The 26,287-nt window shown below is 42.8% G+C and overlaps 1 protein-coding gene across 3 annotated transcripts in view; it reads right to left on the bottom strand.

The window, feature by feature from the left end:
- The window catches only part of LOC140914962 (CD99 antigen), a 36,220-nt gene extending 11,423 nt beyond the window's left edge, over positions 1–24,797 (bottom strand). Inside the window, exons 1-3 of one of the 3 annotated variants that reach the window (XM_073354136.2) lie at positions 24,518–24,797; positions 2,552–2,590; positions 2,116–2,160 (exon numbers count right to left, since the gene is read on the bottom strand). In XM_073354136.2, coding sequence (XP_073210237.2) covers positions 2,116–2,160; positions 2,552–2,590; positions 24,518–24,578 — 145 coding nt within the window. In that variant the 5' untranslated portion in view covers positions 24,579–24,797. The remainder of the gene's footprint in view (positions 1–2,115; positions 2,161–2,551; positions 2,591–24,517) is intronic. The other 2 variants (XM_073354127.2, XM_073354118.2) reach the window with 2 other exon arrangements.
- Between the last annotated feature and the right edge of the window lie 1,490 nt (positions 24,798–26,287).

Raw genomic sequence — 26,287 nt, 5'->3', positions numbered from 1 at the left:
ATCCCTGTTATAGTCTAATTCATGGGTTGTGAGCAAGTCTTAGGGCTGTGATCATCCTGCTCGTCCCATTTTGCTAGCTAGTACAAAACCCCAATGAGGCTGCATGTGCATTTGTTTTTAAGCAACTGCTTTTAATGGAGTTTTTTTTAAATTCACTGACAAATCTAAATTCTAAATGCATATTCTGAAGACTAATTATTATTTTCCTAATTATGGACTAGATCATGACTAACATCTGAGCAAGAGACAACAATATGTCATTGCACTGCCCCCAAAGAAGCAAAAGAGGGAGATTGTGACTCAGTCTCAGTGTCCCTCCTGGTTTCTCCCTCGACTCCAGGGAGGCAGTAACTGCACTGTATTTGTTGCAGCATATATCCCCTGCACAGCTATGCCAACAAGCACGTTGAGAGGGGGAAGCCTATATTCTGCCCCTCTCACTCACCTGCATGAGGGAGAGAAGTAGCAGCTCTATGTAGCCTGCTTTCCCTACTATCTGTAATGCATGTAGCCAGCAGAAGGGTGTTAGGGTGTCCTTATGCTCTTATTCCACCATGCTAGTTAAGCCACTATTTAACCCTTAGATATAGTAAAATACAATTTCAATGTGGTGGTTCAGCAGATGTCAGAGAAAAATGTGTTTCCTGGAGACTGAGGTAGATATGACATCACCAAAAGATTTGCCAGCCAATCTCTCAGTTTTGCCATGACACTGACTAAAGCCTAAAAGAGTCATTATTACAGTAACTCCTTGCTTAATGTGTAGTTATGTTCCTGAAAACTGCTACTTTAAGCAGAACGATGTTAAGCAAATCCAATTTCCCCATAAGAATTAATGTAAAAATGGGGGGTTGGGTTCCAGGGAAATTCCCCCCCCCATATTTTTTTAATATTATATATATATATACACATACACACATATATATATATATACATACACACACATACACACATTTTAAACAAACATTTTAATATTGTCCAGAGCAATGATGATTGTGAAGCTTGGTTGAGGCGGTGAAGTCAGAGGGTGGGATATTTCCCAGGGAATGCCTTACTGCTAAATGATGAACTAGCATTCAGCTGAGCCTCAAGGGTTAACACGTTGTTAATGTAGCCTCACACTCTACAAGGCAGCACGAATAGAGGGAGGAGACACAACAGACGCACGGCAGTGGCTGCAAACATTGCCTGTGGAAACTGAACGTGATAATGAACCCATGCTATCCCACTGGAGCGCATCACTCCCTCCACTTTCCAAAGTGCTGGGGGGTGCATGTGAGTGTGAGAGAGAGAGAGAGACAGACATATACACACACACACACGTACGTGAGATGTGCATTGCCCCTTTAAGTATGCTGACCCCACTCTAAGAGCACTGCATTTTAAAGTAGATCAGCAAGTCGAGACAGCAGCTGCTGCCAGCAAGCTCCCTCTGTCCTGAGCCCTGTGGTGGGTCGTTGTCCCCGCTCTGTGGAGATGAGGTACAGGAGCAGTAGGATGGGTACACCCTGACATCAACACCCCTCTTCCCCTGCACGGCAAGCAGGAGGCTCCAGGAAGCAGTTCCAAGACAGAGGGCAGGAGCAGCACATGGCAGTGGGAGGGAGGGACAGCTGAACTGCCCGGCAATCGATAGCCTGTGAAGTGGCTGCTGCACAGGGAACTTAGGGGAGTGGGGAACTGATTGGGGGGCTGCCGGTCCACCCTGGTTCCAAGCCCCCACCAGCTAGCTCCAACGGGCTGCTCTTCGTGCAAGCAGTGGACAAAGCAGGCAGCTGCCAAACAACATTATGAGGGAGCACTATGCAACTTTAAACGAGCATGTTTTCTAATAGATCAGCGACATAACAAAACAACGTTAACCGGGACGATGTTAAGTGAGGAGTTACTGTATTATTAAAGACAGCTTGGTTCTATTATTTGATCCTCCACTTGTCCCCAAAGAGGCCTGAGATGTGTACTTTAAAAAAAAAAATATATATATATAGACACATTGGGATAATTTATCCCAGATATACAGCAATGTGTAACCATGACTCTTTGTCAGTAACTACACATCTAAAATCATAATAAAGCATTTACCGTAAGGTGCTTTATGTGCCAATCACTACTCACCCAACTCCGGCTTTTTGGTAGCTGAATCAGGCTTCTTTGTAGGTCCTGTTATGTCAAGGACATAGAAGTTAATACAAATTGAAATGTTTGTGATGATACTTAGAGAACAAGTTTAAATAGACTTCCTTTTAAAATAAGTGAAAGTATTAGACTAATAATTTTTCAAGTCTTCTACAGTTGTATGACTTTCCCCTAAACAGGTTGCTCCACTTCTATGTGGTCCAGGTTTTGGTACACTCTTAGACTAACTAGCACCTTATACCTTAAATTGTGCCAAAGAAGTTAATACAACTACTCATGGAGAAAGGTGTTACACACATTCTCTATGGATGTCAGAATATGGCCCTAAGTGTTTGTTATGTTTTAACATTAATGCTAAACACTATATGAAGAAAAATCTCACAAGAAGGGATTTTTGCAAGAACATATTACTTACCAATGTCCAATGCATCTTCTAAGTTAAAGTCGTCTTCACCTAGCAACACAAAAAAAAAAAAAAAAGCCAGAAATTAGCAGCAGAATGAGGAGACACCTTTCTCACTCTGAAATATGCCATTCAGATCCTGGTCAATGTTGTCCCACACGCAGCTAGAATAGAGGGACTTTCTCAGTATCGTGGGCAGGAAGCAAAAGCAGCTTCCCCGCAAAACACTCCTTTAGAAGAGAAGGGATATGGATTATAAGGGTCGTATCTGCAGACAGTCTTCCATGGAGTAAATGCATTCTTCCTTGTGAGGGGCAGACACCCCATCACTGGCAGAAAAAGGTTTAAAGGCAGCCTACAGAAGCTGTGCCGGAGGCAGCCAGAGAAGAGCTGAAGGGAGCAGCCCACCAGGGCCAAGCAGGCCCATTTAAAAAGGGAGCTACAGAGCAGAGGAGGGCAGTTCTCTGCTGGGAGCCCAGGGAGGAAGGACTGTGTCTCTGGAGGGCTGAGAGAACTGCCCACAGCCTGGACAGAGCAGTGCTGCAGACAGACACTGGGGGAGTGGGAGACAGCTCTTGGCTGGCTACTGGGGTTTGAAGGCTGAGGCCCTGAGGCAAGGCAAAGAGGATGCTGGGGCCATGAGGAAGTGGCCAGAAAACTCGCTGCAGTAGCCACTAAGGGAAGTGGCTGAACAGTGAACTGCAGATCCCTTGGAAGGGGAAGCACAGTGTGTGGCAGGGCTGGAGGGCAGTATTGCTGAAGAGAACGCCGTGGTCCTTGGAGAGATGTGGGTCCTAGAGCAGGAGTGATGGTGGCAAGGCACCACCCAAAGAGGATACACTACCGTACAGAGCTAAATTCCTAAGACAACCAGCAGGAGGTGCCAGAATGGTGAGTGAACCCTGTTTCATTCCCAAAGGATTCACTGATGTTGAACCGGGATCTTCAGCGCTTTTTCAGCGGACCTCCAGAAAGCCACAAGCTTAGCAGGAGCATTGCTCTGCTCAATAGGAATGAACACAACTGGTCCAGCTGTGCAGAGAAAGATTCTCTACCTAGGGGTTTTAGGGCATGAAGGGGGGCTGAAACATGCATGATCATGTAAAGAATTTACAATATAAATTTCTTCATAATCTGAAATAATTATCTTTTGGTTCAGTTCCACTGTAATCTGCTATCTTTCTTCCTCCCATACACAAGATATCCAGTCCAAAGGTGGTAAGTTTTCAATGCATGGTCTCTCTTTAAAAATTGTATTTAAACTCCTGATTGGCACTTTAATTCAAGTATTAATACCACGGACACCTCCTCCTGCTGGAATAAATATCATTTTGAGGGAGACGGAACAGAACATTTCTACATCACATCATGATAAACACTATATCTACTACTGCTGTTCAACAGCTTCCGGCCACTTGCTTCACGTTGATTCACATTTTTGTGATACAAACTGATTTCACATCATGAATGCTGTGGTGGCAAATTTCAGTGGTTAGTGAAACTGATCAGACAGACTGAATGCTGACAGAAATCTTCCCCAAGTACAACACAAGAGCTGTGGGAAGCACCCAGAGCTCTCTAAGCCCAGATATCAGTTATCTATACCTTCACTGCACCAAGCAAAAGGTAGAGGAAAAAGAAGAAGAGCAACCAAAACCCACTGCAGCAACTCAAGAAGTTGAACTGCAAAAGGAATACTTCTCATGACCCTAGGAGTCCACTGGGCTTTTACACTGACTAATTATCAGGCCGCCAGAACCAGACAGCTAGCTTGGTTCAGCAAAGTGTTTAATACTCTTAATGTAGATGCACACAAAACATTTCTTTCTGACCTGAGTCTTCTCAGGTTTAACCATCCAAGGGGTCCTTAAAGGAAAGCTCTGCACTTTACTCACTACATACTTCCTTTAAACAAGGCCAGGAAAGGAGACTGAATTTGTGCTATTTCTGTATCAAAACTGAATAAAAAAATTTAACTAAGAAAACAGGGGTTTTAATAAACCTTAGTATTTGATACCAGTGCTGTGGTTTATGCAACTTAGAAAATGCCAGTCTGAGATACAGAAGAATGGAAATTCACTGGTCCTCAATGACCATTGTGCTACTCCAGCACAACCAAATAGAGGAATCATTAATTCTTGAGGTCATTCTGAAAATAGAACTGGTTTTATGTTTGGCTCATCTTTCACAATATATTAGGTTTTTTCCTGGGAAGGGGTAAGGACTGAAAGGAAAGAGCCTGATTTCCCTTCATAGTGATTCTCAGCTGAATTGTCCTCAACATAAAACACAAATATGGGAAAACCCAATAGCAAGATGCAGGGAGCCAAGTTATCTGAAAGCAACCAAGACAACAAACAAGTTCTGCCATCCAGAGGGGAGAAGTTGAGATAGTTCTTTGCTTCCGAAGAAATTCACATTCTGCGGCCAAAATTTCACTCAAACTTGCTTCATGGATGCAGGACAGTCTTAGCTGAAACTAACCAATCATGCAGGTTGGCCTCACTGATTCCTCCCCATCATTCTGGGCCTCAGATTACTGAAATGGGATGGGCATTGGGAATAGTGGTTGTTTGTAACTCTGAAATGCTCATAACTCAACAAAATGTGATGGTGGTTCTTTCAAAAGTTTACAACTGAACATTGACTTAATACAGCTTTGCAGAAGAAAAATGCATCTCCCCCCCCCCCCCCCCGCCTTTTTAGTAGTTTATGTTTAACACAGTATGGTACAGTATTTGCATTTTTTTTTTTGGGTCTTCACTGCTGCCTAATTGCATACTTCCAGTTCCAAATGACATGTGTGGTTGACTGGTAAATTTGTAACTCTGGCGTTTGTAACTCTGGGGTTCTACTGTGGTAATGTAGCCATGGTACCACAGATAGCAGCAAGGAGCGGCATAGGCTAGCTGCCCTAGACCCTGGGAGTACGTACTTGGCACAGGCTAGCCTGTGCCACTACTCCCTGCTGCCTGTGCTATCGCAGCTATGCTATTATTTTTAGCATGCTAGCTTGATGAGAGCTGGCACGAGCATGTCTATGCAAGCTGGAAATCACACCCCTAGCTCCTAGTGCAGACGTAGCCTTAGAACAGAAGGCATCTGAAAAAGACAAAAGTAGGCAATCTGAAGGGATGCAAGAAAAAAAAGCTCTTAATTGTAGTTGCTCTCTGAAGAGAGCCATCGCACAGCCAAGGCAGGTACTCCAAGTCTCCACAGGGGTGAAGGGCAGAAAGAGGAGAGAATCTTCCCACAAGCCACCTTTCTTTACTCCACTCCTGAAAAATGCTGTGGGATCTTTTAAACACCCAGCTCATGGAAAAACTACTTCATAGGAGTGGGCATGCACATGAGACATATTGCCAGAATGATTCAGCTGGAACTGACACCACCTTTGAAAGGAATGCAAGATGCATCCATACCATCTTAGGAATTCAGCATAAAAGTGGATCACAAAGGCCTGAAGCTTATCCATCTTGCAAAGAGAATCTCTTCTGTATAAGATCTGCAGATAAACTGGCCTGTTTCCAATGGGCATGCAGAAAGTCAAAATAGCCAGAAAATGGGACCTAACCCAGACAAGCAAAAACTTGAAACACTTGATGTGAGGCATTAAAAGCATCACAGGGGGAACAGTTGCATTAGATCTAGGCTTTGGTGGAGTAAAGGGTGTATTTGGAGGGGAGATACCAATTGCAGAGAAAAGGACTATTCACTGATAGCACTCTGCCTCCACGATCAACTGACATTTAGCACAAGGGTGAGTATCTCAGCTGATTGCCTCTGCGGTGGTTTGCCCAAGAAGGGGGAGAAGCAGTCTAAGACAGCCAAGATCCAAAAAAGTACTGTAGTTCTAAGGTTTTATTGTTGTAACTTGTAAACATCACCCACAAATAAGACTGAAGCTTCTTTTTGACTGCTGGGCATGTATGGTATGCTCTGGGTAACCACTTAAAGCAGGAAGCCTTGTCTTGTACTGACTGAAGTTACTGAGAGGCCTTCTGGTACAGTCCTGTTTAAGGCCAGATTTTCAAGAGTTCAGCATCCCCAGATGTCAAACTTCTTTCAAAATGAAAATCCGGCCCCAGTGGTGAATGCAGAACTCTTTTGAAGTTCTGGCCCATGGAATGCACTGCAATAATCCAGTTCTGAGCTGAGAGGTATGAATGACTGGGATGAGGTCCAGATACTAAGGAGAAGATGGCAAACTTCTTTCCCAGGACAAATGGAGGAATAAAGGGTTATTTTATAATTGTCCATGGATAGCATTTCATGCAATTTCCTCTGAAGCAACTAGTATTGGAAACTGCAAGGGATCAAGGCAGCATCAGTCATGCCTGTCTAGGAGAGAGGCATAGTGCAGCATTAGAGCAGTTTTTGAAACTGCTGCGCTGCCTCCTCTCCATACCCACAATATACAAATCCATGAGTTGCAAGTGTTCTCAAAAACAAAACAAAAAAAACAAACAAGACCCTAGCCTCTCTAACAGAGCAGAAGCTGCCACCCTTGACGCCCTGGCTGACATAGGCTATGTCAATTGCTGGCGGTAGCTGGGAAAATGAACATAAAAATATGACACCTGAAGCACTAGGCAAAAGCTATTTCTGAGCAAACAAAGCTTTGAAGGGCTGATTAATTGAAGCCACTGAAGAGGACCAAACAGACATTCAAATGGAACTCTGTTGCTGTGACTCATGGAAGCTCCTTCACTGAACAGGGTGGGAAAGAAATGGCAGCTAGAGCCAGTAGTGGTAACTACATTCCACTGCAGAAGCTGGCATGAGGCAACAGTTTTAGAGGAGCTCCGGCCTTGGTCATGAGCAAGAGTACAGGCTGAGACTGAGGATTTATTATCATGCATCTCCACAGGGGGTAAAACAGCTTGTCCCAAGCAGGTTGCACAATTCCCTATAGTCATATTTAATACCACTCCTATTCTCCTGTAGCCTTTTTTTAATTTAAGTTGAATTTAGTAGAATCATAGAATATCAGGGTTGGAAGGGACCCCAGAAGGTCATCTAGTCCAACGCCCTGCTCAAAGCAGGACCAATTCCCAGTTAAATCATCCCAGCCAGGGCTTTGTCAAGCCTGACCTTAAAAACCTCTAAGGAAGGAGATTCTACCACCTCCCTAGGTAACGCATTCCAGTGTTTCACCACCCTCTTAGTGAAAAAGTTTTTCCTAATATCCAATTTTGTATTAATTGGATATTTTTGTAATTTTGTATTAAGCTACCATGGGTTCTGCTGCTGTTGCTACAGTTTCAAGCTCAACTGCGTGAAAATCACCGCTGGTGTTTTTCTCAAATTTGGAGACTCCAGGACCACACAAAGTCCAAGGATAGTGACCACAAACACAATCACAAGTACAAAGTCTTATCTGTATAAAGTTACAATTACCCATACATATATAAATCCTACAAAAACCCATGCAATGACTAAGGCTGCAGTCATACACACATCCTCAAAGATATCCTAGGGTCTTGATGGACCTCTCAGCAGATGATTATTGATGGAGGGATGGTTCCTGCTGGGGTTTCCTGGGGGGACGGTCTTCCCACTTTTACATAACCAGGGACCTCTTTTATATTGTTGTTCTGATCACACCTAATGCAGATATAGGAGGGTTTCCCTTATCTGTACTTCCACACCCCATGAATATTGGAGTGCCCCATTTTTCATAGGCTGTTTCTTACTTTCAGTTATTAGCAGCATCTATGCACAACATGTATGCTGCAGTCACGACAGGACATTCCATGATCTTACAACCAGGTGTCCCATGATCTCGAACAATACCCTGCAGTTTATTGCAATCTAGTTTTCTGTAACATCGGGCACATCTTTTATAGTGATCCTGTGACCTTTCTGGCATAAGGTTATTCCTAGATCACCTATTCATGCCAAGCATTCTTAAGCCTGGCCGACTATTACTAAGCTAAAATTTTACAGGTCTCAGCCTATATGACAGGGGTGGCCAACTTCTAGCTCCAGAGCCACATTTGGCTCTTCAGGGGTTAATGTGCGGCTCCTTGCATATGTGCCGACTGTGAAGCTGGAGCTACAGACACCAACTTTCCAGTGTGCCAGGGAGTACTCACTGCTCAACCCGCTGCTCTGCCCCCGCCCCTTCCCCCAAACGTGCTGTACCCTCCTTCCTCCCCCCTACTCCTCAGAGCCTCCTGCACATGCAAAACAGCTGATCAGCCAGGCAGGAGGCATGGGAGGGAGGAGGAGGTGCTGCTGACATATTACTGTGGCTCTTCGGCATTGTACATTGGTAAATTCTGGCTCCTTCTGAGGCTCAGGTTGGCCACCCCACTATAGGCCTTGTATTCCAGCCATGCTTTACTTATATACCTAACACACACTCATCACTCCTAAATAATTGTCAGTCTTACACTTCTATTATCCTACAATTTAAATCTATGAAATAGCATATGAATTGACCATAATGCCAAACACCACAATGATAAAATGAACTAACTAGCTAAGTGCTATACCCCACCAATAATTCCATTTTTCCCCCCTCCTTCAGTGGACCTATAAGAAGGATGCAAAAAGAAAAGGAGTACTTGTGGCACCTTAGAGACTAATCAATTTATTTGAGCATGAGCTTTTGTGAGCTACAGCTCACTTCATCGGATGCATACCGTGGAAACTGCAGCAGACTTTATATACACACAGAGAATATGAAACAATACCTCCTCCCACCCCACTGTCCTGCTGGTAATAGCTTATCTAAAGTGATCATCAGGTTGGGCCATTTCCAGCACAAATCCAGGTTTTCTCACCCTCCACCCCCCTACACACAAATTCACTCTCCTGCTGGTGATAGCCCATCCAAAGTGGGAACTCTTTACACAATGTGCATGATCATCAAGTTGGGCCATTTCCTGCACAAATCCAGGTTCTCTCACCCCCCTCCCAAAACCACACACACAAACTCACTATCCTGCTGGTAATAGCTCATCCAAAGTGACCACTCTCCCTACAGTGTGCATGATAATCAAGGTGGGCCATTTCCAGCACAAATCCAGGTTCTCTCACCCCCCTCCCAAAACCACACACACAAACTCACTCTCCTGCTGGTAATAGCTCATCCAAACTGACCACTCTCCAAGTTTAAATCCAAGTTAAACCAGAACATCTGGAGGGGGGGGGTAGGAAAAAACAAGGGGAAATAGCCACTCCCAGTCTCTATTTAAGCCTAAATTGATAGTATCCAATTTGCAAATGAATTCCAATTCAGCAGTTTCTCGCTGGAGTCTGGATTTGAAGTTTTTTTGTTTTAAGATAGCGACCTTCATGTCTGTGATTGCGTGACCAGAGAGATTGAAGAGTTCTCCGACTAGTTTATGAATGTTATAATTCTTGACATCTGATTTGTGTCCATTTATTCTTTTACGTAGAGACTGTCCAGTTTGACCAATGTAAATGGCAGAGGGGCATTGCTGGCACAATGAAGGATGGGAATATCTGCTACCCAGCCATGAGGGACTATGGTAGATAGGTCTGCACATAAGCAATTAGTAAAAGTAACACTTTAACGTATTTTGCACAATTTTATTTTTTTGAAGTTTAAACCTTCAAAAAAGGAACTGCTGTTTTGAGCTCACTGGCATTTGTTTCCAATTCCGTTATTTGCCTCCTGTCAACGTACAGTGATCCAAGACTAAAAACATCTACTGCATAGCCCACATTCTGACAGTCTTTTTTTCCCCAAAAAATAGTTAATGTCACAAACAGCTAGAACCAAAAAAGAAAAACCAATTTACTAACAAGCAGTGCAGGAGAAAGTGAAAACTTTTCTATTTCTCTTAATCTATGTTCCCCTTATAACTCTGCAAAAACTGCTTTTTTTAAAGTTTTAAGCAGAGAAACTTGAATGTGATGATGACTCACTGCGGGAGAAATAGAACTTGCAGCTGCATTAGTCATCTCATTCTAGGTAGAGTTGTGGGCACCAGTCCTGATCAGGCAAAAACTGTGACAAGATGTTTACAGACATTGCCAAGCAGCAGCTTATAATTAGCTCTGCAGCAGCATACCATGAAATCTTCAGAATTGAAATCCTGTACCGTAGTTTTCAGTCTGCAACCCTCTTACAAGACTTCACCTATCAAAGCTTTGCTCATATATGAAAATCTTTAAGTTTATTTTCTATTAATTATTTGCACTGTGGTAGTAGCTAGGAGCTCCAGTCATGGACCAGGAACCTACTGTGCTAGGTAATATACAAAAAGAAGACTGACCCTACTTCAAAGAGCTTAAATTCTAAGTAGGAGACAAGGATACAGATAGACTATGAAGTGAAGATTTTCTAAATACAAAAAAAGCACCTATTTGCTGCATATTCAGTCCTGCTGGATTTAGCATGTTCACAGTCAGAAAACATTGGTAACCATGACAGTTAAGCTTCCTCTAGGACCAATAAAAAGAGAAACCTACATTTCTTTCCTATTGCTCAAGATGTATTTGACTTACCAAGGTTATTTGTTCACATACAAAAGTCTCCCAACAGGCCTTTATGCAAAAAGAATGGTTTCTAGACACCCCTTCCAAGGTAGCAATGACATTTTTAAAGTGATGGGGTACCTAAACAAGGAGCAAATAAGCAGTTGTCCATTATCACTTTTCAGTTCCTGAAGCTGAAGTTCAGAACAGACCATTCCTTCCACTGAACAGAAGTGAAAATGTACACAGGATCCTTTGACAGAAGTGAACATCCATTCAAGAGGCCACCTTTCTCCCACACATACCTTAGTTTGAATTTTATGTTTCCACATGTGTCTGTGGAGCATGCTGGAACTCAGGGGATGTAGCACAAATTATGTTGATCTGCGTTAATATCCATTCAAGACTGGATAGAGAAATTAGGAATTGTGGCACATTTTGTAACAAGAGAAACCTATTCACTGAGAGCTTGCATCACAAACAAAACAAACTCTGGTGCTGATAATGTGGATGGCTTGACAGGATCATTTAGTTTAGGAAGAAAGAGTTAGGGGTAGCGTACTTTGAATCACCAGATGAACATCTGACTAGAGTACACAAGAGTAGGGTAAACAGGAGGTTACAGAATCTGGCACAAGGAGCTCAGCGTTTAGTAAGGCTAATGACAGCTGTTATCCAGAAACCAAAACCAGTCCAGCTGCATAGCAACAACAAATCTGAAGCCATTCAGTTGGGTTGGGTAGATTAAGGCCCAAGATCCAGTGTCCAACCTTCAAATCACTATCCACATGCCAGAACTAATTCTATACCAGAATTTAGTTCCACAGGTTAGGGTCAGTAAGGACATAGGTTCAGAAATGAGGTGACTATTTTCCCCTAGGAGCCTCAGTATGGTCTCGGAGCACACAGTCAGATAGCATAGGGCTAAATGTTTGCCATGTTTGTTTCTGGGAAAGTTATTCCCCCCAGAGGTGAGCTTACCACACTTGAGAGTTCTCTCTCCCCCCCCCACCCCATCCCCTGCTTGCCCCCCCTTGCTGGGAGCCGACCAAAAAAAAAAAAAAAAAAAATAGAAGCAGCAACAAGCTACAAGCCAAAAACTAACCAAAAAGCAACTCACAAGCCAATAACAAGTACAATTTCTGTTTTTTTTTTCATGGGTTTGGCATGTCTGGTGTGTATGGGGGTGGGGTGAGGGAGGAGAGACGGTATGTATTGGGGAGTGAGTGTGTCAGCATGCTGTCTCCTAAATTCAGACAGCAGCGGAAGCAGTCAGTCCTGAGGCAGTGGGAGGGAGACACCCCTGGCATCAGCCCCCACCTCCCGCCATGGCTCTTCACAGCAGTCAGTCTCTCACTCACACCTCCCTTCCCCTCCCCCCCGCCTGCCTGCCTGCGTTCCGAGTGTGGGACAGAGCAGCATTACACGTTCGTGATTTGCTGTTTGCTCTGACAGCTGAGTGTGCAACTCTGCCCTGGACAACAAAGCTTTGAAAGGGGAGGGGCACATGCCCGCAGAGTTGAAAACAGTGATATAGCGAACAGATATAACAAACAGCAGTATCTACACTGAGACTGTCACTTTAATTTTGCCGCAGAAAGCTTTAGGACTCTTGTCGAGGTGGTTTTATTGTGTTGTTGAAACTGAAGAGTTTGGTCGCCAAAAGCGTTATTGCAGTGTGTACACCTCCACATTTTGTCCCCAAAAGCTGCCTTTTAGCGACAAAACTCTGCAGTGTAGAAAAGGCCTAAATTTAATCGAAGGTTAAGTCATCTTACTATTATAGAACAAAAACAAATACTTTCACCTCCACAACAAATGTAACATTCAGCTTTCCTTTAAAAAGCTGAATGTTGTCATTCACCTCTCCTCCCCCAAGAAAAAGTTAGCTTTACATTTGGAAAGTGGTTCACATTCAGGTACTGGCTACAGCTGATGTACAGGGAATGATCCCCAATTTATGCAGGGAAGAGTTAAATATCGTGGAAAGATTTTTTTCGGTAAACATTTTCTCAGTGAAAAAATTGTAAGACTTACTTTGTGCTAATACAATTTAGGACATCCAAGAAGTTACCACATGTTACCAATAAGAAGGAAAATACTAGCAACAATGATAAGTCCTCAAAACCAAGTAATTTTATAATGCATCCAAGTCACAGAATTTGGAAGTCTTTTCCTCAAAGCAACAGACTTTCAAATCTAGAGCTCTTTGGAAATCCTTTTATATTGGTTTTGTATCATTTATAAACACATTCAAAAACCTCAGGGTATTCAGCACCCAAATTCCAATGAAATTAAATGGGAATTGGGCATCTAATTCCCTTAGTATCCTTTGAAAATTCCACCCCTGGCATTTGAAAATCCAGCTATTGAAAGTTTATAAAAAGAAAAGGAGTACTTGTGGCACCTTAGAGACTAACCAATTTATTAGAGCATAAGCTTATGCTCTAATAAATTGGTTAGTCTCTAAGGTGCCACAAGTACTCCTTTTCTTTTTGCGAATACAGACTAACACGGCTGTTACTCTGAAACCTGAAAGTTTATAATAAGCCTCGTTCATTTTCCATGACCAAAAGACATACAAACAAACCTTCATAGTATTTATATCATCTACAGCACACAGCTTCCAAGTTTAACTTGTCCAAGGGCTGGTATTTTAAACTTTCACAAACCTAACAAAGACTTGTGATCAACAGTGAACAGGACTTGCTACAATCAGCTTTCCTTAACCGGTGAAACACTTACCTGAAAGTTCTCATTCCTCCACACATTCCACCACCAAAGAAGAAACTGTCAATGTCAATTCATTGTTCATTCTGCTTTCCAAAGCTAAATTATCCGTAGCCTCCTTTATTATGCTACTCATTGACGATTTCCAGGTTTAAAGGCAACAAGAACGTTGTCAGTTATAGCAATACTCTTTTCCATTTCTGTTTAGGAAAATTACACAAATATCTGGAACTACAGAGCTTCCAGGACCATTGCACATTCCTCAAGGAATGTTAATGTACTGTATTCCTCATGTGGGGATCACAAGCAGACAACATTATTCCCATGAGATTTTCATGGAAACAGAGCATGTGTCTCAAACCAGGTCAGAGAAGTTTAGTGGCAAGTTTCAGTGTTCTCACAAGTACTTCATGCATACCTGGCCCTATGCATATCAGGCCTCAGCAGTTCTCACATAACTGTGGTAAAAGACTAAAATGTTAAAGCTACTCGTAAGAATTCTACAGCTTGGCAAATTGTGACAATTAAAGGAAATTAACAGATAAACAGTTTCAAAATCAACTAGAAATTCAGGTTCATTAAAAGAAGGTTTGGCCCAAGCAGGCAGTTAACAGAATGAGACTATCAAAACCTGTTTCAGATAGGAAAATAAAACTCACACTGAGTGGTTTATGACAGTTTTTCTTCACTAGAGAGCTAACTACTGGCATGGTCTATCATTCCACTAAAGAATATTTTATACTCCTGTACGCTTCAGTGTCTTTCCCATGTTTGCTAGAGAGAGGGAACAGAATATCATATGTTTTAAAGACCAGGTGGTAAAAAGTCATAAGTCATGACTTAATGTAAATCATGGTTTATGACAAAGGACAGCTCTCAGATCCTGATAGTTTAATTTCAATATTCATAAAGGTTTTATCTGTGTAGCTATGAAGGTGAAGGTCTTAGGTGGCAGGTTAGTGGATTAGTAAACACACATCCCACCCCAAATAAAGTGACTGCAGCATTTTAACAGTTACTAGGGAACTGCACCTTGAGTGCTGGCTCTTGCCCAGAAATTATAGCAATTATGTGTTTAAATCTTCCATCCTTATCGCTGAAAGCCACTTCTGATTTCTCCAGGAGCACCCATCCCACACTCTGAATACTATTCCACTAAAACAATCAAAAGTTACAATGAACTACTAAAATATACAGCATGTCACTAATACAATCCTAACTCATTCCCACTCCATTATACCACAATTAATAAGTTGACAATCTGATGTTGCACTCCATATGTTTTATGGAAATATGCTTAGGAGTGTAAATATGATGTAACTGGAATATGGTTTATGCAAAAGGTCTCTTGTAAGGTATCGTAACAAAGGTTATAAACCTACTGAATATATTCCTCCTATCTGAATGTATGTATCATTCTTGTATGTGAAGCTAGAAATATAGACAGGGTTTCAGAGTAGCAGCCGTGTTAGTCTGTATCTGCAAAAGAAAAGGAGGACTTGTGGCACCTTAGAGACTAACAAATGAAGTGAGCTGTAGCTCACGAAAGCTTATGCTCAAATAAATTTGTTAGTCTAAGGTGCCACAAGTCCTCCTTTTTTTAGAAATATAAAGTATAACTCTGGGGTCCTATTGTAATTATGTGAAGTGTGGGCAGCTGATGGTGGTTTAGAATCTTGATGGCTCCCATTTACTAGCACAATTGGTTGTAAATGGCTGTTTACATGCAAGCCTTCCCATGTTCCTGTAAGCCAGCCCAGGAAGAATGGAGGCTGGGGATCTCACAGGACATGTGACCATGTCACATTATGCTGAAATCCATCTTAAATCTGGTACTTTTCCATTCTGAAGGAGGGGTGGGGACCCAGAGAGACAAAAGATTCCCGCCTTGGGCCAAACCTATAAAAGGGGGCTGCCAGTCATGAGAAATCCCCTAGTTACCACCTGAGCTGGAACCAGCAAGGACTGTACCGGGGAAAGGATTGGGCCCACACTAGGAAGGAGTCTAGTCTGTGGAAGAGGCTTATTGAAACATCTGAGGGTGAGATTTTACTTGTAAACATTTTCTTAACTTATTAGGCTTAGACTTGCATGTTTTTTGCTTTATTTTGCTTGGTGACTTACTTTGTTCTGTCTGTCTATTACTTGAAACCACTTAAATCTTTCCTTTTATACTAATAGAATCACTTTTGTTAATTAGTAAACCCAGAATAAGTGATTAATACCTGGGGGAGGAAACAGCTGTGCATCTCTCTCTACAAGTGTTATAGAGGGTGGACAATTTACGAGTTTACCCTGTATAAGCTTTAAACAGAGTAAAACAGATTTAAGGGTTTGGATCCCATTGGGAACTGGGTGTCTGGCTGCTGGAGATAGGTGACCTGGTGAGCAGTTTTTGGTTAAAGTCTGCAGCTTTAGGGGCGTGGACCAGACACGCGTTTGTGTTGCAGCATGCTAGCGTGTCTGGTTCAACAAGGCAGGGTTCTGGAGTCCCAAGCTGGCAGGACAAACGGGCTCAGAGGTAATTCCAGCACATCAGGTAACAATCCCAAGGGGATCTCTGTGACCAAACCCGTCACATAATCCATCCCACAGTCTCTTCCTCTGACTCCAATAGGTTCAGTGTGGACAGATGCTTACATGTACCCAGAAACCCAATGATGCTTACACCTGTATGGAGTCACTCAACTTCTACGTTCAAAGATCAATTTGCATGATTTGGTTGCAAGTGTAGCAGTTACACTATACAGTGCAAAACAGCCTGCGGCCACCGGGGGATTCATTGTGGCCCTGAAAATGCCCTAGCCCCCCTGTAAAATATGGAATACATGTTGATCAAGGCAACATGATGAGATTTCAAGCCTCAACTCCCACCACAAATTTCACCACTGTTGGCTGCAGACATGGGACATTCAAAAGGGCTTGGTGCAGTCCCTTACGTGCCTGGTCACAGCCACATGAGTGGAAGGGAAGTGGAAGACGGAGATGGTAGCAAGAGGAAGCCAGGGATTTGCTGCAGAAAGTGGTTGTAGGATGCAGTGGGGATTCCCAGGTGCCTTGTGGGAAAGGCAGGGAGATAGATGGAATGAAGGATGGTTGCAGTGGGGAGAAGGCTGCTGCAGGGGAGAGGGATAGTGGGCTGCTGTATATGTGGGAAGGGAAACCATGGTGCAGAATTGCTGTGGGGAGGGAATCATGGAGTGGTTTGCTTCAACCGGTGATTGCTATGTATGTGAGGGAGTTACCAGAGAGGATGCTGGAAGAGTGACTGGGATGCAGGATTGTTGCACAGGATTTGGAGATGTGGGTGACAGTGTTGAGTTGGGCAGTGAGAGTGCATAGCTGTGGGGGTTGGTGAAAGAGGGAGAATGCAGATGAGTGGTGTTAGGAGGAAAGGATATATAATACTGAAGGAGTGTAATGGAAAAGAGGAATGAACAAAAGAAAAACAAGTATCTGATAAAGGAAAAAACGAAACCAAGAAAACTGAGAAGGGGGATCTGAAGAAAGACTCTGCTCCACCAGCTTCCAAGAGCCTTTTGCACAAGATTCCCAGAACCCTTTACCAAAGCCCTACTCTGCTACTCACCTCTTAAGCATGCTATCCCTCCTGCCCCCAAATGTAGGTTGCCCCAAATGTGGGGCAGGGATTAGGAAGACAAAATAAGGGTTATCTGGCACTTCCATTCCTTCTACTTGTTTTATGCACGAGGCACCACAGATTGAAAGAAGAAAAGGAGTACTAGTGGCACCTTAGAGACTAACCAATTTATTTGAGCATAAGCTTTCGTGAGCTACAGCTCACTTCATCGGATGCATACCGTGGAAAATTTGAGGAGATTTATATACACACACAACATGAAAAACTGGGTGTTATCAAACACACAGTAAGGAGAGTGATCACTCAAGATGAGCTATTACCAGCAAAGGGGGGGGGGGGGAGAAGAGAGAGAACCTTTTGTAGCGATAATCAAGGTGGGCCATTTCCAGCAGTTAACAGTGAGGAGCAGTTGGGGCGCGGGGGGAGGGGGGGGAAATAGTTTTACTTTGTGTAAGGACACATCCACTCCCAGTCTCTATTCAAGAGAAAGTTAATTGTATCCAGTTTGCAAATTAATTCCCATTCAGCAGTCTCTCCTTGGAATCTGTTTTTGAAGTCTTTTTGTTCTAATATTGTGACCTTTAGGTCTGAAATCGAGTGACCAGAGAGATTGAAGTGTTCTCCGACTGGTTTATGAATGTTATAATTCTTGACATTGAGATTGAAAGAGTAATTCTTTGGAGTGAGCATCTTTAAGATTAAACTCTACTGACAACTGTATCATTAACACCAAGCCTATTAGATATACTCTGTTTTAAAACTGCAGACCCAGCATTAGGTAGAGAATTTTGTATTTAATAACTTTTGTATCCCCACAGTTTAATTTCTATTTGTGAAACAATTCACTAGTTTTGAGCAAAAATTAAATAAAGAAAAATGTGAAATGAATGTCTGTGGTCTAGTTTAAAATTAAAATAAAAAAGGACCAGTGTGAGTGAGAAGAGAACATAACTAAAATGTCAACAGATCAGATCCAGACAACATAAGCTCCGGAGTTTACAAACTGCTTTTGTTTAATAAAAATACCAACTTGGAACCTTTTATTCAGACTCAAACAACTAAGATTTGGCAGACAACAAAAAAGGCAATGGATATCATGTGTGAAGGGACAAAAGCAAAAAAAACAACCACCCCCCCAAACTTATTTTTACCTAGACCAAAATTCTGTTACTCAAAAGAAAAGACCTGGGATTAAAAGATTTCTTGTGAACAGATCTTGCGGATGAAGTATTCTCACCCTCCATCCTGCACAAAGCTGAAAGTTATACAGTAGAACCTCAGGGTTACCAACAACCTCCATTCCCGAGATGTTTGTAACTCTGAAATGTTTGTAGCTCTGAACAAAATGTTATAGTGATTCTTTCAAAAGTTTACAACTGAACATTGACTTAATTCAGCTTTGAAACTTTACTATGCAGAAGAAAAATGCTGGTTTCCCTTTATTTTTTTTTTTTAGTAGTTTACATTTAACAGTACTGTATTGAATTTGCCTTTTTCTTTTTTTTAAATTTAGTCTCTGCTGCTGCCTGATTGCGTACTTCCAGTTCAAAATGAGGTATGTAGTTGACTGATCAGTTCATAACTCTGGTGTTCGTAACTGAGGTTCTACTGTACACAATAAGTATACATTTGAGGTCGGGTGGGGAATATCTATAAAACTGCTGGCAGAGATCCAAGAAGACAGACTATTAAGTCACTCAAAATGTGAGAAGAATAGAGACCAGTAACATGTAGAGTGAATTACCAGTTTAGTTACTAATGACTTGCCTTTTAATAAGTACAGTTAAAGACGTTTCTTTATAAAAAGTGTCCATTTGACATTTTGTACATTGATGATAGAAACCTACTTGGGGAAGGGAATTAAGACTGGATATTTGAGGAGTGCTAATGTACATATGATTTGTCACACTTCTAAATCCTTCATGTTTTCTGTTGAGACTGTGGCTTAAAGTTGCATTTGTGTTTCCTTTCTCTCATAATAAAAAGTTGGATTTTTATTTCATTTGATGCACTTTAAGCTGTCTTGTCCCAAAATATTTGGTGGAGTTCTTTATTTAGCTCACATCTCAAATGCAAACAAATTTTATTGGCATGACATACTGTTCATTTGTCAAACTACTGAATAAACTACTTAAGCCAGAAGCAATTAAACTACCAAGTAAGAGACTATTACAGGGAATCTGCTTCATGACTTGGTGACAAGCTTTGTATGAAACCTTAGAAATCCTTTTTTATGGGCTGTGTTTTCAGTGTTGTGTGTAGAGAAATAGCAACTTGTTTAATAGAAGCTGTTTAACTCGTTCCCGTACACTGCACTAATGCAATACCCAACCTTGAAAAATGTATTTCCATGGCAAGTAAGAAACTCTAGCAAACGTGTGCGTATAGGTATCACACACACAGTCACCAGCTTCTACATAATTTCTGCTTTCATTAGCAGTCTCCTTACGATTGCAAAGAACCTTCCAAATGTTAACTGTTGTGGTGCTGTCTGAGTCTGCAGACAGAAGACTTCAATGCTGCTGCTACTACTTACTCCTTTCCCAACAAGTAGCCCTGGGATTTCAAATTTATCAAACACTAGTCAAAGATTCATATGGAGGATGAAGTGTTGTTCCCCCCTCCCACATTCTAAGGAAAAAGGAAATGCAACCAGGTACAAACCCATGTACCCTCCCCTTTTCTACCAGCTGAAGATGAACCCTGACCCCTGGAACTCCCTGGTGACTTGCCTTCCTCCTCCCTCCCCTCATACCCTTTACACACTCTTGTCCTATTGGTCTCTGGCTAGTAGATTTCTGGGTGCTCTTTCATCTTCTTGCAATACTAAAGGAATAAAGGACATGTCAATTACAGTAGCTTCTTACTAAACTGTATCCTCCACTCAAATAGGGCCTTCCCCAGTATGTGGATCACACTAACCAGTGTCAGACAAGGACAAACATTTTAAGTATAGCTGCCACCCCACGTGACATGCCAAAGTAGTAACAGCAAACATTAATATATAGAAATTGTTTCTGGCTGTGCAGTGTAAAGCTGAGGAGTGTTCAATAGTTGCTAAGCTACACTGTCATGACTTCAAAGAACTGCTGCAATGAAGTCATTTTGATTTAGCATGCACAGTTGTCCTTTTATATAAGTTATCAGTGTAAAAAGTAAAAGTCTTCAGAGTCTGAGTCACAGATCTGAACTCTTTTCAGTGACAGAGGTAAAGAATAGTCTGCTGCACATTTTCAGCTTCATAGTAGAGTATGTGTGGCTCAATAAAATGATACCCCCACCAGAAATTGGGGAATAGCAATAGGATACAATGGAATTTACATTTTTAGAATGATGCCTGGGGGAATTTGATCCACCTGTTATCAACATTAAAATGCATAATTTAACTGTATTTTGACCTTTTTTTTCAAAGTCTGAATTTAAACCAACTAAAGAAGTGTAGAAATGAGGCCAGGGCGGTTAAAAATCACAATTTTTATTTATAAATTTCTAGTTCTTCACATTCTTTCTATTCTATAGTCTTAACATGATAAGGTGGTTGTTTTGTATTTATTTTTTAAATTTTCTAATTGTTAGTAAAATTTCAGCAGCTACATAGAGATTTTTCTCTGCTATGAAGTTCCACACCATGAAAATCTCACCTGCATGTGTCTAAATGCAAACTTAACTTTAGGCTCTTATTTTAAAAGAAATTTAGCTTGTGTTTATAACATCGTTAGTTAACACTGAAGCAATTTTGTTTTGGAATGAGAAAGATTATGCCATTTAGAGAGACGTTTAATTAAAAAAATACAGTGCTAGCCCCTGATGCTGCAAACCCTCATGCTTAACTTTAGCAACAGGAGTAGTCCCCACTGAAGTTAATAGGACTATTCATGTGAGTATAGTTACGCAACTGCTTAAGTGTTTGCAGGATCAGAGTCTGACATTTACAGAACTGCTACTGCAAAGTAGTGAAAATTCAAATAAGATACCCTACAGACATTGGGATTTTGAAGACCCATTTAAAAATTTAGGATATATTTTTAGCTTAATGTTGTAAGAGCACAAGTTTTCAAATTAGTTTTGCAAAGCCTCCACCTGATTTAGACTGATATTTTAAAATCAAGTGATTTAGATAATTGATGTAAATTGCTTTATTTAAAGTAGCTTCATGCTGGTTAAAACTGAAGCTTTCTTCATACCATGCATGAATGCATCAAGTATTGTTTAAAAAAAAAAAAAGATCCTATTTGTCTTTTACGCATTTGGTTGGGATAATGCATTCACATTATGAACTGTAACCCCAGGCACAACAAGCTAAGTTAAGGTTACTGATCGTGTCAGAACAATTTACCTTCTTGCAAAGATTTGTCAAACACTTAACATCCTCCTTTCCTTATGGCATGTCCTCTGGAGCTCTGCAGCAACAAGTGATTTTACACTAACAGTTTTGCTAAATATTTGACACAAAAAATATGACTACATAGCATCAACTAGCCTAAAAGTGGCAATTCTTCAACAAAAGAACTTCAAAAACAGACTCCAAGGAGAGACTGCTGAATTGGAATTAATTTGCAAACTGGATACAATTAACTTAGGCTTGAATAAAGACTGGAGTGGATGTGTCATTACACAAAGTAAAACTATTTCTCCTTGTTTATTTCCCCTCCTACTGTTCTTGTAAAGTGCTGGAAATGGCCCACCTTGATTATCACTACAAAAAGGTCCCCCACCTGCTGGTAATAGCTCACCTTTCCTGGTCACTCTTGTTACAGTCTGTATGGTAACACAGATTTTATATACACAGAGAACATGAAACAATCTCCCCACTGTATTTTCCACTGTATGCATCCGATGAAGTGAGCTGTAGCTCACGAAAGCTTATGCTCTAATAAATTTGTTAGTCTAAGGTGCCACAAGTACTCCTTTTCTTTTTGCGAATACAGGCTAACACAGCTGCTACTCTGAAACCTAGCCTTCTTTGGAGTGTGGCAAAAATACCATCCTTGCAAGAAGTAATTAAATAACAAATTGTGCAAAGTAAGTTACTATTTGTATCATATATCCTTATATCACATTAGATCTTAGCCAATAGAGTTTACATAACTTCTTATTGGATAAAGTAGTTTTAGCCTGTCGCTGCATTTCTCCAAATAATGCATCAGAATCCTAGCATTCAACCTATTGTTTTTAAATATTCTGTGCAAAAAATTGGGCAAAAGTTTCAAGGCTTAAAGTCTGCTAATAAGAATACTAAAACCAAAGGGAAATTGTCAGCAAAGTTTGTTTGTTTACCTTGGCATTTCCCATAGCATAGTAATTGTGCTGATACCCACTAGAAAGTTAGCATTGACTTAACTGTTGCTCTGACTTAAAGTACCTCCTCTTTCTTTCCTAAAATGGAAGCTGTTTTAGAACTCTGACAGTGCCAAAACTCTCAGTTTTCAGAGTAACAGCCATGTTAGTCTGTATTCGCAAAAAGAAAAGGAGTACTTGTGGCACCTTAGAGACTAACCAATTTATTTGAGCATAAGCTTTCGTGAGCTACAGCTCACTTCATCGGATGCATAAAAGTGGAAAATGCAGTGAGGATATTTTTTATCCACACAGACCATGAAAAAATGGGTGTTTTTCTCTCCCCCCACCCCACTCTCCTACTGGTAATAGCTTATCTAAAGTGATTACTCTCCTTACAATGTGTATGATAATCAAGGTGGGCCATTTCCATCATACACATTGTAAGGAGAGTAATCACTTTAGATAAGCTATTACCAGTAGGAGAGTGGGGTGGGGGGAGAGAAAAACACCCATTTTTTCATGGTCTGTGTGGATAAAAAATATCCTCACTGCATTTTCCACTTTTATGCATCCGATGAAGTGAGCTGTAGCTCACGAAAGCTTATGCTCAAATAAATTGGTTAGTCTCTAAGGTGCCACAAGTACTCCTTTTCTTTTTGTGAAAACTCTCAGTGGCATTCAAGAAAATCCCCCTCCTCCTACAAACAAACTAATAAAAACACAGCAAAATAGAGCAACTGATTTGGTACATACAATATATAAAGTGAGAGGTGAAAAAAGTAAACAATTTCATACGGTACAAGTAAGATCATGAAGCTTAGCAATTGTGGTGTTTATTTTAAAGGATATCATCACCTCCTCTGTAAGTGACCACATTACCCCTTATGTATCTATGGCTCAACTGGCAAATGTGGGGAGGACCACTCTGTGCAGATCTAGTGGAGGAATGATGTGCACTTCAGGCATCCCACCTCCTCTGAAAGATAGCAGCTGGACACACCAGCTGTTAGGGTGGGGCAGGAAGGCAGCTAAGAATTCCCAGCATGTATGTAACATTTCTCCTCCCCAGGCTAGCAATACATAAAGAGACAACTCCCAGATCCTTTCAGCTCTCCCAAACCAGACAGTAAGCAGGACAACCGGTCCCACATAATATACCTGGTTTATTTCCCTGTCTCAGCCCTGTGGTAAACCCCACCGCCCTCTGCCTCATTTCCAATAGCGCCATGTTCAGTGTCCACAGTTAAGGCGATTTCCTCACAATCACTGCAGATCAGTTTCCCCAGGGATTAAATTCAACCGCAAAAAGAGTCGCCGCCAACTAAAACGTGGCACGCCCCTCCTGCTCGCAAAAAAGGAAGGCTTTCCCCCCCCCCCCCCCATCCGGCTGCCTCTATCCGAGGACTTCTCGGTGGCTGTCGCTGGGGGAGCCGAGGCAGACCACCAGGCCCACCCCACCTAGGGAGGCAGCGCTGCGGTGGGGGACCAGCCATTTGTGGACCCAGGGCGCGCCCCCGTGCCCGGAGCTCCCGACCCCAGCGACACCTCCCGCCGCTTGGCGCGCCCGCCTCCCGCTCTTCGCCCGCTCTCGCCCAGCCGGGGCCAGCGCGAGGGGTCCCGGGGCGCGCCCCGCTGTATGGCCTCAGGGGAGCCCCGGGCACTGCCCCGCCCTCAGAGCCACGCAGATCTCCCGCCTGGGCGCCCCACCAGCCTCCTGCCCGCTCCCAATACAGCCCCTCCTTTCTTCCGCCTATGCTGGCGGCGTAACAAAAGGGAGCGCTGGGTGGGGGAACAGAGCCCCACAGGAAAACCCCCCCGCCACGGATCCCCGGCGGGGCAAAGGGAAAGAAGGGCCAGTTGCACGGCAGGCAGCCACCCACCCTCTCGCCCCAGCGTCTGCTCCACCTTCTTACCTCTCACGTGGAGCAGGAGAAAAGCCAGAGACACTAGGAGGGTGAGTCTCCCCCGCTGCATGATCCGCTGCTGCCGCTCCGGGGACTAAGGTGCAAACTTTCCCCGCAGGTTTCCCTCCCACGCACCCACCTTCTCTCTCTCTCAAAACTTTCTTTCCAAGAAGGCAGGAGCGGGTCACGGGTGCGCCGCAGGCAGCCGCCGCCCTCCCCGCGCACAGGAGCCTGCTGCGCAAACAGCAATTCCAGCGCGAGCCCCGCAGCCAAAAAAGGCATGGGGTTGCCCGCTCTCTCCAAGACTCCTACCTCCCAGGGGCAGGCAGCCAATCCGAAGGGAGAGCTGGCCCCAGACAGCCAATGAGACGAAGGGGCAGCCAACCCGCTTCCCCCCCCCCCCCCCCCACAGCTGGCAGGGAGAAGAGACAGTGCGAGCCTGCTAGGGCATGCCACGCCCTAGGTCACGGGAGGCGAGCGGGTGCGGTGCGGTGCAGCAGGGCTCGCCCTGCAGATGGGGAGAGGCTGTCCCCGAGCTGCGGAAAATAGCTTGGGAGTGCAGCCGGCACGTTAGGCTGCTAACGGGCACGGGGAGGGTTTGCAGTGGAAGGGCAGGAAGGTTGTCAGAGTGCAGATCTGTGCCAGAAACTGGTGCAGAGAGAGAGAGAGAGAGAGAGCGAGCGAGCGAGCAATGACTCAACGCAATAGGAGCCAAAAGCTGTTTTTCCCCTTGCTGTCTAGCAAAAGCGGCAGCAGGGAGCTCTTTTCTGGACCTGCAAAGAAACTGACTTCCTCCTTGGATTGTATGCAGTGTAGTTGTAGCCAGGTAGGTCCCAGGATACTAAAAGACAACATGGGTGAGGCAATATCTTTTATTCGTCCAATAAAATATATTATCTCTCTAATCTTTCCCAGTTTCAGATGACTCTGCTAGGTATAAGTTTCTTGCCTCCAGAAAGTGAATTGGCAGGGATTGGCCTCTTTCAGGGTTAGCATCTTATGGAAAACTCCTTTCCTTTTGTCTCCATACCTGTTGAAAAGAGAGAGGATCTCTTGAATCCCAGGTGTTGTAGGAAGTGGAAGGGGAGAGGGGTCAAAAGCCAGATTCAGATTTCATGCTTGGGGCCTGTCCCTGGGGATGGGTGGAATCCAACTATGAAAAGCACTCAGACTTTTATGAGGGAGGATGTTGGACATCTGGACATGTGTTTTGCAGCTCTAAAACCTCTCACTAGCATCTAACTCTCACAGGCCTAACTGCAAACATGGGAGATATTTAAAATAAGTCCCAAAAGGAGCTGAACTAGATGAATTAAATCCTCTCTCAGGCTTTGATAGTTGAAATGCAGGGTCTGCTAGGCTAGATCGCACCTTCATCCAGCCACATTTTCTTTCTGCACTTACTGAAAAAGGTTATCTAAAATTAAACATATGTTAAGAAGCCTGCCAATCTTGCCTGCAGAGGGCTAGCTGCTCCTTTGCTTGGACATCAGAAACTCTCCTGGATGTTGCAGAGAATTTGGGATGCACAAGCAATGCAAGATTGGACTTCTTCTGACTAAATTAAAATTCTCTTGTGCAACATGTCACAGTATTTAAGTGCCGTATTTAGTTTTTATGTTAATTATTCAGATATGGGAGGACTGTTTACAAATATAAGACCTTTTTATTTAAACACAGCTAAATAACCCATATTTCTTCGTGAAAGTTACAATTTAGAGGTATTACATCTTTGCCACAAAGGATATCGTCCTTTATCTCTGCCTGCTTCCCCAGATA

Source organism: Lepidochelys kempii, chromosome 1 (genome assembly GCF_965140285.1).
Source record: "Lepidochelys kempii isolate rLepKem1 chromosome 1, rLepKem1.hap1, whole genome shotgun sequence".
NCBI lineage: Eukaryota > Metazoa > Chordata > Testudines > Cheloniidae > Lepidochelys > Lepidochelys kempii.
Note: the sequence above shows the minus strand (reverse complement) of the source record. Positions and strands in the feature narration are given on the sequence as shown.